This window comes from Apostichopus japonicus, chromosome 3 (assembly GCF_037975245.1).
Source record: "Apostichopus japonicus isolate 1M-3 chromosome 3, ASM3797524v1, whole genome shotgun sequence".
Taxonomy (NCBI): Eukaryota; Metazoa; Echinodermata; class Holothuroidea; order Aspidochirotida; family Stichopodidae; genus Apostichopus; species Apostichopus japonicus.
In genome coordinates this window covers 22,929,999-22,944,147 of record NC_092563.1, presented here as the reverse complement: position 1 = coordinate 22,944,147, position 14,149 = coordinate 22,929,999, and the positions used below count along the sequence as shown (strand labels likewise).

Here is a 14,149-nt window from a genome sequence, read left to right as displayed (position 1 = left end):
TGGCGAGCTACTAACAGGCGCGTAGCCAGGAATTTGCCAAGGGAGGGGCGAAACTGTTGAATTGTCATTGCAAACTATCTTAGCGTAGCGCCACTATGGTTGGCGCGAAGCGTACAAGACAATTTTGGCTGAAAATGCCTCCCAGATCGCTGGAAATGGCACTTCCCAGGCCTTGTAAGTTGCATCTTATCATTTTCTCTTTTGAAATACTAGCGATATCATAAAAACATTAAAAAAAAAATATGCTCAAGTGGGGGGGGGGGGGCGGCTGCCCCCTTCGCCCCCCTCTTGGCTACGCGCCTGGCTACTAATACCACAGGCGGCGATGCTACCTAAAATTAGTGGCGCTTATACTCTAAACGAAAGTGTACTCCTTCAAATTGGAGTCACTACTACCCTAAACAGGGGTTTATGCAAACCACATTCTTTTCTTGCACGACCGATCATCAATAGCAAGTCACCGTTTATACGTTTTTCAAGGAGGACAAATCTATTACAAGAGTCTTCAGTTTTGGACACATTTTATTCTATGACTCTTGTTTTCAGGTTTAAATATATGCACGAGCCATAATTTATGTTACTAACATAAATATATGAAACATAGGGATTTAATTTGTAATTTAACAGTTTTGTATTATCTCATTTAGTGTATCTACAACTCTACTGTCATCCTGTTTGAACAGGGAGCTATCCAAGTACCAGCTCATTGGTTTGACCACGCCAAATTCATTACGTTCCTTAAAGACAACATACACTATACGATTGTATGGGGTAAAGTAGAATTGTAATCATGGTCAATCTTGCATCAAACTTCAAGCATTCAAAGCTTTGGGCCAAATTCCAATTTCCCTCCCCGAATGATTTTGTTTGGGGCACGAACATTAAGAAACGGACTGCAGGCCTATCAATGGCTGTAAACTATGGGTTTCCCTGAAGGTAGATTTTTCTTTGCAGTGCTTCCCGGAAGAAATTAACACATTTCAGATTTTCAGCCATTTGTTGATTTGTTAAAAGCCCATCTCGGGTTTTAATTTCATTTAAAACAGTCGAGGCAGTCCCAGTTAGGACTTGGCACCTTGTCTTCCAAATATCAAATTTCGTAACTTAATAGATATACCAAAATTATGTTGAAAACTATAGCTGAGGAATGTCGACGCAAGGGAACCCAAACAAAAACACGTGTAAAGAGGTGTATACTCACCAGCAAAGCCAAGAAAAACGCTTTCGGCTCAAATAGAGACGGTTATGGCTTTCAGGCATTCCCATAATATATGGGAAGTAGTCACTGGGGTAACCATTTCCACATTTACCGATCGGCTGTGGGAAATTGCATATATAAAGCACGTATATTACGTGTAGATGATGTCTCGAAGCTACGTGTGGTTAAATGCAACGTCGCGTCGCAATTTATACCTTCAAGCACAACGAGGTTCAAGTGAGCATTATAATGTGAAGATTGCGTCTATAAGGGACGACTAAGACGATCTTTACGGTGTGTCGTCTGGCAAGGGTGTTGTTCAATAACAACTTCCCGACATGGATGTTAAATGGATGTGTGCCGAGAGATTGGCTTCGGTCAGCTTGCGAGTCTATAAGCCTCCATGGCTTCTTTCGCGTGTTCCTGCTTGCGGGAAGATCACATATACATACATACATACATACATCATTTGTAAATATGTAGAATGAATCAACGTTACCAGCGACAGTTGACGAAAAAACGCTAGATTTGCGAAAATAAAACCCCAGAAAACGCTAAATGGTAGTTTCCCTAACTTTCGTGTTGTTTCGAGTCAATTTAGCACAGATTCGTAGGAGGAATGGTCACCAATCACAAAATAGATTTTGAATAGTTGATTTGAGTGATAGTCTGACCCAGAAAATTTGAAAAAATATGGAAATTTTCGGTAGGAAATTCCGAAGATTGGGCAAAAATACTCAAAATAAATTTGTATGGGTCTCCAAGTAAGAATTTGGTCTAAAAAATCTGAAAATGGTCTATTTTTGGTAAATTTAACTAGTTTTAGGCAAAAAACGCTAGAATTACCAAAATTAGAAAAAACGTACGCTAGAACCCCAGAAAAGCCAAAAAACGCTAGATCTAGTGTAAAAAGCTAAAGCTGGTAACACTGGAATGAATGTATCAGATACACTAGTGTAACCATTTCCACGGTCAATAAATAGCTATTAACTATCGTCTATAGGCAATTGCAGTGATTACGTCATCTATTTCTCTTGTCGAAAGTATACCGATAGTTATTACCTATTGGCTGGTGGCAACGTGTCGAAGCTACGTGGGCTGTGCTACCATGGGAGCTTATGTACAAGCGGCCTGTTGGATTAGAGGTACGGTTCTCGTTTTGTGTGCGCGAGGTCCCGGGTTCGATCGCCCGTCTAACCTATCTATTCCTTTTCCTATTTTTCTTGCGTAAAAAATCGTTCCAATATGCAGGATTGTTGAACATGCAACGTTTGAATATGTTGCATTCAAACTGCTTAATAGGTATAATTGTTTTCATGTGTTCACGGTCAACAAATAACTATTTCCGATCGACTATAAGCAATTGCAGTGATTACGTCATCTATTCCTCGCCACGAAGCTTTATTGGCGCCGTAAAGCAAGTGTATTAAGTGTAGATGATGTATCGAAGCTACGTGTTAGGGATAAATTCGCTAGTCGCGTCGCACTTTAATTCCTTCAAGCCCAAAGAGGCTCCAGTGAGCATTATTACGTGTAGTTTGCGTCAATAAGGGATAACGTAGACGCCGATTTCGGTGATAATTTGTAAATATGTTTTATGAATTGGAAATAGATACACTAGGGTAACAATTTCCACGGTCAATAAATAGCTATTACCTATCGGCTATAGGCAATTACAGTGATTACGTCATCTGTTCCTCGTCTCGAAGCTTTCTATGAGTCGCCGTGAAGCACGTGTATTAAGTGTAGATGATGTCTCGAAGCTACGTGTTAGGGATAAATTTCCCCGTCCCGTCGCACTTCTAATCCTTCAATCCCAAGGAGACTCGAGTGAGAATTATTACGTGTAGATTGCGTCAATAAGGGACGACTTAAACGCTGATTTCGATGATAAAATGTAAGGATGTTTAATGAATTATAAAAAGATACACTAGGGTAACCATTTCCAGGGTCAATAAATAACTAACCTATCGGCTATAAGCAATTGCAGTGATTACGTCATCTATTTCTCGTTTCGAAAGAATACCGATAGCTATTAACTATTGGCTGGAGGCCAACCTTTCGAAACTACGTAGGCTGTGTTACCATGTGGCTTATTTACAAGCGGCCTGTTGGTTTAGAGATACGATTCTCGTTTTGTGTGCACGAGGTCCCAGGTTCGATTCCTCGTCAAACCTTTCTTTACCTATTCCTTTTTCCTCGCGTAAAAAAAGATTTCGATTTGCAGGATTGTTGACCATGCAACAGTTTAATTTGTTGCATTCAAACTACTTAGTATGTATAATTTGTTTTCATGTTTTCACGGTCAATAAATAGCTATTACTGATCGACTATAGGCAATATTTAGACGGCGCCCTTCCAGAATAACACTACAGTCAGCCAAATTCAATCAGCTGATTTGAGAAAGCGGAAGTCCAAGTCACAGAAATGAACTCTATCTGTGTCCAAAACATGACAGCAATGCCATTCATGGTATTACACTGACAAATGTAGCTACGTCCCTGGAACTGCCTCAATTGGTGCATGTACATTGAAACAGTGCTAGTGACTAGTGGTTGGTTAGCTAAAAACTCAGATGTTGGTTTGAGCCTCTGCAATAAAGGGGGGGAAGACAAGCAAGTGAAGAAACGAACGTAGGCCTATGTCCTTGTAAGTTATAAGGTACGGTAGTCTTAGGCTTGTTTACTTTGAATTGCCTAGCCTCGGTTAGGTTATATGGAATACTGTGAAACACTTTTAATAATAGAGATAGACCTAAGGTCTACTTGTATTGTAACTTATGGGAACAAAACTTTTAGAACAGGTTTAGTCCTAACGTTGTACTATTGTATCCCAGGCATGGAGGTACAGTACTTACTATAAGTACAAAGGAAAGTATTGCTTCTTGCCTAATTGCAGAATACTCTACGCCACAACCCTTGAACTGAATTTCACAGATTATGACAGAAAGTGAAACCCTATAATAGTAAACAATGTTTGTTGTTCTTAAAAGCACTGTTTGTGTCACGGGGTATTCTGCAATTCCTTCAAAGGTATGTCTAATGTCATTTGCAGTTGTGTTATTGTGTACTAGTAAGAGAATTCCAGGATCCAACTATAGAATACCCCACTCATTTGAAACCTCACAACGCCTCCAGTGATGCAGTCATCAAACAGACTATGGATGGAGGCTCAGTTGGCATGTTACATTATAACATTGCATGCTCCATAGTGTGCTATATGTTGCTGCAGGTTATACCACTCAAATAGCCAGGCAAATAACTACACAGTAGCATATGATCTGTTATTTCTTTTTCCAAGCAAAAACTAACTTACAGTAGTATATTGCACATACATATGCAGTCTGCAGTCAAACTTCGAATATCAATATACTGTGACTGCACCTACACCCCAGAAAGTAAGAACTCTACCCGTATAAACATTATTTTGACCTAAAAATTTTCCATGAACATTGCATATCACTATAGGTTCGATCTGTCATTGCGACAAGGCTTCCAGCCCCTTTATGAAAACGACTACATTGAGATCGTGTCGTTCTTAAAATAAAACTCTCATCCGGCCCTAATGTAAAGTTCTGAGCCTCAACCCCAGAATGGAGAATCGGCTAGTAGACATCACTTTTATGGAAACTCCTCCATGACGTTGAGCAAGGACTAATTGTTTCATGGCAACTTAGCCTCCACGTCACTTATGCAAGAATTATAGACTATATTTTTTAATTTTTTGGACAAATTTGTAGCAATTTGCCAGTTTTAGTCGTAGCTTCAAAGAAGTGAGAAAATAAGGCTTCGGATTCATGAATACTTATTCTGAATGCTTGTTAGGCTTCAAATTAAGGCTTCATAGTCATGAAGCTTTAGTTTAAGGCTTCACATCCTTATTCAAGTTCATGAAGACTTAATTTTGAATGCTTGTTAGGCTTCAATTTAAGGCTTCATAGTTATGAAGCTTTAGTTTAAGGCTTCACATCCTTATTTAAGTATTCAGAAGCCTTAATGAAGGCATTTCAGAAGCCTAAATAAGCCATCATGTTTGGTAAGGGAGCCCACCATGTGACATCTTCAGTATATGCCAGGCTGCGGGTGTACAGTGGTCCATAAATAATTAGTAAGTGTGATTAATAAAAACCGAGTCTGTGAAGATGGTAGAGCAACCCAAATTAATATCGCAAGTCTTCACATTTTAATAATTGTTCATATATAGAACTGAGAGGCAGATATTTTCATTGCCATTTTGTCACAATTCTGTTTCCATTTCCTGTCATGAATGTTTAGTGCCTAGTTCAGTGTATAGGCCTAGTACTTAGAATCTGTTCTACATTGCTTTAATACAAACTCTCCTTGTAGGTACTCATATAGAAGTGGAATTGACTGAAAGTATGGCTACACAGAATAGCATTTGCAAGTGGACAGCCATTGCTGTCACTTGTTCAGATCAAAAATTTGCTGCTGCAGTACAGAAAGGTAAGGATGTGTTAGGGGCCTTTTTGTTCTTCCAATTTGAATTGTTCTTATTAAAACTGACTGTGACAATTAAAAACTGATCAAATTTCTATCAAACATGTACTGCCTTCTGGCGCTTTCTAAACGTTCATTCAAATCACATGCTGTGTTAAGTTTTGTTCTGTTTTGAATTTGTTACGGTCTTGTGGGAACGTGGTCAACAGTTGACAACATATCATGTAATTTAGTCCATGAAAATTACACTCAGATTTGGAAAAATAAAATAGGCATAAGGTCGGTGGAGGGTGCATGAAAGAAAATTATGTACTAGATTTATGTCACACCAATTTTTTTTCCCCACAAATATCTCACAAATTAGGGAAAATTCAAAAAAAAATAATAGCAGAATGGAGGATACTTTCAGGGCACTGCAGCTGAAAATGTCTTTGTTTTTGTTTATGATAGGATATATCATTTATCTACAGAGCGGAAAAGAAAATCTCTATAAAAAAAGATACACTTTGATGCAATACTTAGTACAGAGAACTTTGACAGTTAGCTAAAGAGAACTTTCCAAGGATAATCACAAAGAAGACTATAAGGATGACATTACAGCATGTCTACTGTGATCCTCTTCCTTTAAGTGATTCAAGTTTTAGTAAGTCAAAGTAGGTTTCACTCAATCAAACATATCTTGAGCGGGAGACAAGATATTGAGATGAGGTTGTCAACTGAGAGTATGGAATACTTTTCTTATCAATTATAGCAAATTTACACTTGGCTGTACAACCGGATTTACACCGCCAGAATGAAAACCCTGACTGTTGGAATGTGGAGAAACTTCCTCTAAAGTACTGTTGTAATGTGGAGACATGTGGATAGTCAGGAAGTGCACGTGTGGGTGTAACTAAGACTAATCAACATTAAACATGTTCTCAATTGGGTCAACTTCAGTAAGCAGTAAACTCACGCATGTACCGTTTTCTCTGACTGACAGTTGGTAGTGTGCAACTGTAGAGAACTACAACTGAAAACTGGTTGAAAATGTTTGAATTTGACATTATTTCAATTATTCAACATTTGAAACCATCATAGAAAGCCATGCTTATATTAAGTGAATTTCAACATTTATATTATTGATTCCCTTACAAATGTTTCTTTCAGAGCTTGAAATAAGGCAGAGGAAGGGTTTCATTGACAACAACACCCTCCTCCTGACAGTTGAAGACCCACAAGCGAGAGTGGGCAGTGGTGGGGCTACTCTCAATGCATTGTTAGTTGTCGCAGAACATCTGAGTCAACAGCATGGATTTACCGTAAGTAAAACAAGACCATGTGTCAAAGTATAACAGTGTTTATTGGTTGGGAAAAATATCTTTTTACTTATTTCAACATTTTTCTACTCAAAAAGCCTGCTTGGTTGATATCAGCAATTATTTATTAGAATTTTTTTCCTGGCCAGTTTAGACAATTTCAGCGTTTGTTTTACCTGACAATATTTGAACTTTTGAAGTAGATGATAAGCAAAGTAGAACTAAAGCAAACAACTGGGAATGACTGTGATGCCATGGCCAAACATGTTGCTGTCTATAGAAGTCCATATACAGTAATAAAATTGATCTAGGATGGCTATTATGAACCTCTTTTTGCAGGTCTACAACCAGAAGATTCTATGGAATGAAAACTTCTTCAAATGGAATAACCATATAAAAACATTTTTTTGGACTATTTTATAATCAAGTAGCTCTTTTTTATAAATTAGTGTATAAAAGTTAATAATAACAATAATTATCAGTTCTTATATAGCGCAACTTATAATAAAGTCTCGCAGCGCTGTACTTAACCCTAGTCATTGGTAACTTGTCACACCTACACACCAAAGTGTGCACAATTCAAACAATCTCTCCTGGGGGACCACAGTGCACCACAGCCACGTGTCCCCTGGGGGACTTCCCATAGGGTGCAGCCACAAACTGGCGCACGCAGCTATATTTACAAGTCACCTCGCAAGTCCCCATATATACACTAGGGTTCTCTTTTTCTTCTCTTTTAACGCAGGTGGTGAACAGTGATGTGCTTCTTACTTCACGGATTCTCATCCTGCACCTGGTAAGACTGCCTGATTTTCCAACTTGGGGTACAGCTTGCAATAAAGTATTTGACAAAACATTCTTTGCATATTCCAGCTGATGTTAGAATTGAAACTCTGTGACACACAAAACCTCAACTACTGTAACTTCAAATAGACTTTGATTTAAATCAGATATTTTGTAATCCACATCTATATGCCTTTGCTGCCAAGGGTTCATCTATGGCAGGGTTGTCCAACCTACGACCCGCAGGCCACAGTCCGGCCCGCCGCAGGGTTGCGTCCGGCCCGCCAGAGATGCTCTACAGTGCGAAATTTTAGTGAGCAGATTTATTGATAACAATTTGAAGCTATATAATCTATTATTCGAACCTTGTGGGTCCAAAAAACTACATACAGGTCAGTTTGTGTGACACTCTCTCAGCGGAGGAGGAGGGGGGGGGGGCGGCTGAACTGTATTCATCTGTTTTATCAGGAAGGAAAATAAATCAGTGCGCTCCGCGCGCAGTGCTCACATTTTGTTGCCGTGGGCTTCGGGCAAAAAATCAAAAATCGAGCGTAGGGTTCATGCGGCCCCCTCCTTCATCATAATCATTCCATGTGGCCCTCCTCTGCAAAAGGTTGGACAACCCTGATCTATGGGATGCCAAAAGGGAAATATATTGCTGGATACTGAAGAACATCATCTCAAAATTTTTAAAAATTTTATCAAACTAAGACACCTCTATGCATTTCCATAAAAAAAAATGTTGATTTTCCAGAAAAGAAATGAATTTGATTCATCCATCAGCATTTTGTCAGCCAAATAATCTTTTCATAATTTTTTTAACTATTAAACATGTAAAAAGCAAATAAACAATTTTCCAAACATTAAAAAAGTGGCCTTTACATCATTATCTGAAAGAAAACTTGACTATTCAATCTAACGGCTAACACTTTCTTTTATACAAATTTGATATATTGGATCCTAAATCAACCAAAATTGTGCTTTAATAGTTCTTAACATTTTGATATGTTCTCTGAATTTGTGACATCATTCATCATGAAGAGTATTGTTATAGAAATGTGCCAACACTTAATGTACGTCCACTAGTACATACCGGGATTGAAGTCTGAGGTTGGTGGAACTAAGAAGTTTACTTATGATAAATTATGGCCATAGCTTCAGGTTTATAACAAGAGCACCTTCTATTTTATCAGACCTTTTTTCTTCTTGATTGTTTAGGGTAGAAACTACCCATTCAGCAGTTGTGGCAAAGCATTTGTCAACTTGCCAGCCCAGCGGGTGGCCAGTCAGACCACCAAACCAGATGATCTTCTCACCAATATAGACTTCATCCTAGACACTATTTCTTCTAAGGTAAAATTTCAATCTGTTCGGGAAAGAAATTAAGCTTTGGTGATTTTTCTTATACCTTATCCGAATACAGGAAGAAATCTATACGGCGGTGGTGGGCAGTGGCGGCGGAACCGGGGGGGCTTGGGGGGGCTCAGCCCCCCCAATAAAAAAGTTGAGGGGGCAAATGCATGATAAGCCCCCCCAATATTTACCAAGGCTCCGAAACGTGCATCTGCCTATTTTTCAATGCATACTTGTCGATCTGTCCGATGCACACGTATGCTCTATAGGTGTAATAATTTTAGTAATTGCTGGGGGACCCTCGGCCCGTCCCCTGGCTATAGACCACATTGTCACCCCAACCGCGTCTTCACGCCCCGTGAAAAGTGGAAGCAGTGAGTGTGAGTACCGGTAAGCGTAACACAACTTCGTCTTAGGCCAATGACTTGCCTCATTTCAGCCACTTCTCCAACATCCCCTTACTTAGTGGCGGAGCGTCCATATATACAGTCAGGAGGCGGATGCCCCCCCCCCCCCCTGACGGACTCAAATGGACTGCTGGCGCCCTTTTCAGCTTTTCACTACTTTTTACTTATTCGCGATTTTTGACTATTTTATTGCGCTCTCATATACCTATTGACATTTGTCATATTCTGTTGGTGTAATTTTCCGACAAAATGGCGACGACACCTATTTATTCTCCGTTTATCTGCAAATTAGCAAGGCCCCGGAAAGGGTCATTTCCTGCAATCTAGGGAGTGTCTTTACTCAAAAATTTTCTGTACGCTCGGCGCCAACCTGTGGTGGCGCTCCGCTTAGATAGTGTCGAAAGCGCCCCTACAGACCATTCTTGCCCTCCCTGACCAATACTCTAGCTCCGCCACTGCCCTTACTACACTCAAAAACATCTTTGCGAGTACACTACGAGTAATAGCTACTCTCTTAAAAAACCATCGAATATACAAATTACAATGTTTTTACAGACTTTTACGTGCAATCTGAGAAATTGCAGGCTTGAGACCCATATTTTAGGGCTAGGTATTCGCAGCATAAAACACTCGGAAAGTGCCGTTTCCGGCCATCTGGGGGTTTGAAAAAACCAAAATTTTCTTGTACGCTCCGCGCCAACCGATGGTGGCGCTCCGCTTAGATAGTCTCCACACATTAGCCCCCCCAATAATTTTTCCGTTCCGCCGCGCCTGGTGGTGGGGTGTGTGTGTGTGTATGTAACAGTTGCTTGTAAACGCTCTAACTTCAGAAAGATAACTGGGTACATTTCGGACGATTTCGTATTTATTATGTAGATTCGCGTTAGGTAGAACTGGTTTGGGATTGTTGGTGGTAGTATTGGCAAAATTAGCACCAAATGCGACACATATGAAACGGGCATCTCTCATAACACAATATGGGCGACTCAGACCCATGAAATGGTGCAACCGGTTCCCTGTCAGCAGGTCAATCTGCACCTGACCATTTGATATCGTTGGAACTACACATTTCCTTTCATATAATTCAATGATGTGACATCTCACAAGAATGTTGTCACTAATTCCTTGTCTTCTTGACTGAATTTGTTTGTTCCTGTAAAGCTGAGTCCAGGTAGCCCTCCAGGTGTTTGGGTGAGTTCTACCGATATGATGCTGCATGTACCAGACACAGCACAGATAGAGTGGTCTGGCCAGGCAGCGGGAGCCGTAGCATTTGCCGTCCCTGCCAGCGAGGATTATGCAAAGCATCATGGGATGTATAGAATAAACAAAGAGGTGAGCCTACTATGGTAGTTAGAAAATCTTGGTACTGTACATGCGATATTTGATGTTATATCCATACATTTTATAGTATTTGTTAAAATTTTACAGCTGGTTCATAAAACTCAAAGTTAGTAAACAAAACCTGGAACGAGGACCATAACTCAACTAATAAAAACAGATATGTCAGTTATAGACTTGAAAATAAACTTTTTTAATGACCTCTTAAGCTACTCGCATAGACCCTATCCCACTGCCAGTGGTTGATACCCCAGGTTTTGTTATTAAGTTTCTTATCAAAAAGAACCCATGTGTTAAAACCGTCATCTGGACTTTGCATTAAAGAAGGAATTCTCAATATTTTGTCAATTCAGTTTACGTAATGCAAACAAGAACAATTCCATACAAGAAGCTTCTTTTATAGTGATTTGCATAAATTACCTGCTTATACACTGGCACTTTGTTTGAGGCAAGCAGGCCTACTCTTAGCTGTTTGAGAAATGAATAAGATTATAATTTGTAGTAATCATGTTTTAGATCTATATCTGTCCCCTCAGCTTATATAGTCTTCTCTGTTCATAGTGCAGAGATGTAGCCTTATATCGCATATAAACCAATCACAAGCTACCAGACTATTTAGATCTATGTCTGTCCCCTCAGCCTATAAAGTTGTCTCTGTTCATAGTGCAGAGATGTAGCCTTATATCACATTTAACAAGTCATGAGCTACAAGACTTTTGGCATATTCTGGCACATTTGCAGCAAAAGGGGAGAGAAATGTATAATGAAACCAGCTTGAAGAACACGTTACGTTAGGGTTTTTGATAAGAAAACTGGAAATGGCATTAGTTGAAAGGTGTTATCCAACATGGAAATGGTTGAAGAAAAAGATTAGAAAGTGTATTTCGACCAAGTAATTTGAATGATTAATTTGAGAGCAAAAATCCAATTATTATCACTCTAATTGGGAACCGACAACGTTGCTGATGACTATTGGTCATTAAAACGGAATATTTGGTTATTATTTTGACCTGAAATGATTGGTGAAGGTCTTTTTTCTGTAGGTTCCATTTTCGATTAAATTTCTTGTAAATTTCACTGGCACAGATTACACTTCAGTAATAGTGGGTTAAAGGTTTTCAAATAGTATAACCGATGCATAAGAGGTTTGTGCTTTTATTTAGTTAAACCCAAATTGATGAAATGATTAACCATTTGAATATTCATGAGCTCATTGGCACCTTAATTTATAGGGCTATGTTGACGACATCATCTACCAAGGAGGTCCCACTGCAATGAAGATGTGCCAGTTATCGTCTGGTATCGGCGAGGGGGATGTTGGACAGAAGGAGGTATCACTGGTTTCGGGTGTGGTCTTTCTCTCTGTGAGGTATAATTTTCAGGCCATTCTCTAGGATCAAAGATTTTAGAGCAGCTACAAGCAGTAGGTTTGAGATTTAAGGTCATTTCTGAGCTCTATTTGAAATAATTTAGGGCACATCTTAGGTCATATGTGAGAGATTTGCGGGTACTTTGAAATTTAAGTTTCAAATTAACATGTGTATAGATGTGTAGAACATTGTTTGTATATTCATTTGCATCTCAAAACCCTGTTTTAAAATTCCAGTTCAAAGGTCGCATCTGTGACTCAAAGAGAGTAACCTTGTTGTTTATTACTACATTCTACTTTAAATATTGTTCATAGATACAGATAATGAAAATAGATATATTTTATGCAGGAAGAATAGGACATCTCAGTTTTAGAGAGTATTTGTTGTAATATGCGATAGTCAAATAACTCAAGAAATTTCATTTACCATTTAACAATCACTGTTAGCTTTAGATGTCTTTTTGTTAACTACCTTTTAACAAGGGAACATTCAACTCATCTGGCAGTGAGATGCATCTGAAAAAAAACTGACTATTTTGTTTCCAAATACGTCGATATTTAGAACAAATTTCATCTCATGACAGATTCAGTCATATATGTTTGTATTTTTTGAAGAGCTGCAGAGAAATTGCTGGCACTCCATGTGTCCCCTCCATTGGATGCTTGCACCTATATGGGATTGGATAGTGGTGTCAAACCATTGCAAGTGAGTAACAGCGTACTTGATAACATTATTCTTTAACATCTCTTAGTTTTTAATTCCATAGAGTACTCTGAGTCAAATATTGTTGAATCGATTAATGGAATTGAACAAACTTGTCCTTTTTGAAGTCAAATTTCCATTCATTGCTTTTTTTGTCCCCCCTCTGTCACCCCTCTTCTCGTAGCTCTCTTTCACCTTTTTTTTCACACTTTTCTGTCTTTGTTCTCCAGTTTAGTCCCTACCCTCTTTCCTTAATCCACTCTTTGTCCCTCTTCTTTTATCTCATACCTCTCTTTTTCCCCTGTTGGTTTCTTTCTTCTCTCCATCCCTTGTCTACTAATCCTCTTACATAGATCTTTCTCTTTGGTGTTCACCCTGCTCATTAACTTGTCTGTATTCTGTGTGTGTATTTGTCTCTTCTGTTACTGTAACTTGTCATTTAGCCACTGAATAAAATCCTGCTAGGATAAAAATTGTCAGGCCCTCTTATGCAGGCGTCACACTGTCGCGAAGTTGACACCAGATGGCCATACGAATATGGAATTTTGAATTTCGCACGAAGATGGCCCCGAACTTGGTCAACAGCCAATCAACAGCCGAAGCAAGTACGATGCCTACAGAAGGTCACACGATGGCACCCGAACCACACACGAAGGCAACACGAAGATGTGCATTTCTATTTAAGTAGTTTACCCGCAGGACACACGAAGGCCACACGATGGCTACACGACGACGTATTGATAAGTACATTGTCGAATGCTAGAAAGGCAAATAGCAAGAAATGACAAAGTGAAATAAATTAATGCTTTCTTATTGTAAGAGGATGTGCTGGGCCTGTAAGAAGTGCTCATCATGTTCTCTGAGGTACATCAAAAGAAGCAATGCTGCTGCTTTCTTTTTCCTGGTTGTCTCATCACCAAAGTATGCCATTCTGCAGGAACTGAATTGTGGTTAGTTGTGATTGTGATTGTAGCTTTGGGAGTTACACACGCTTCTACTCTGTAGAGTTGCTTATGACTGTCTGTGGTAGATTCTTTGAGGCTGGCCTTTATATGTCCACGTTACCATGACACCTGCATGGGAAACGCTTGAGGTTCACAAATTCGGCTGTCTTCGCCGACACCGTGGTCCCATCTCGATGTCATCGTATTATAATACGATGGTTACTCGACGGCATTGCGAGGGCTTCACGTATTCGTGTTACCTTCATAAGACAATCGGGCAGCTTCTTGTTTCCTTC

At 39.4% G+C, this 14,149-nt stretch overlaps 1 protein-coding gene across 3 annotated transcripts in view; it reads left to right on the top strand.

Annotated features, from left to right (window-relative positions):
• The first annotated feature begins 119 nt into the window (after nucleotides 1–119).
• The window catches only part of LOC139965506 (L-fucose kinase-like), a 28,747-nt gene continuing 14,717 nt past the window's right edge, over nucleotides 120–14,149 (top strand). The window contains exons 1-8 of one of the 3 annotated variants that reach the window (XM_071967934.1): nucleotides 120–174; nucleotides 5,545–5,661; nucleotides 6,805–6,956; nucleotides 7,699–7,749; nucleotides 8,955–9,089; nucleotides 10,658–10,831; nucleotides 12,070–12,206; nucleotides 12,822–12,912. In XM_071967934.1, the coding sequence (XP_071824035.1) occupies nucleotides 135–174; nucleotides 5,545–5,661; nucleotides 6,805–6,956; nucleotides 7,699–7,749; nucleotides 8,955–9,089; nucleotides 10,658–10,831; nucleotides 12,070–12,206; nucleotides 12,822–12,912 (897 nt within the window). In that variant the 5' untranslated portion in view covers nucleotides 120–134. Of the gene's footprint in view, nucleotides 175–3,634; nucleotides 3,860–5,544; nucleotides 5,662–6,804; nucleotides 6,957–7,698; nucleotides 7,750–8,954; nucleotides 9,090–10,657; nucleotides 10,832–12,069; nucleotides 12,207–12,821; nucleotides 12,913–14,149 lie in introns of those variants that run through there. The other 2 variants (XM_071967936.1, XM_071967935.1) reach the window with 2 other exon arrangements.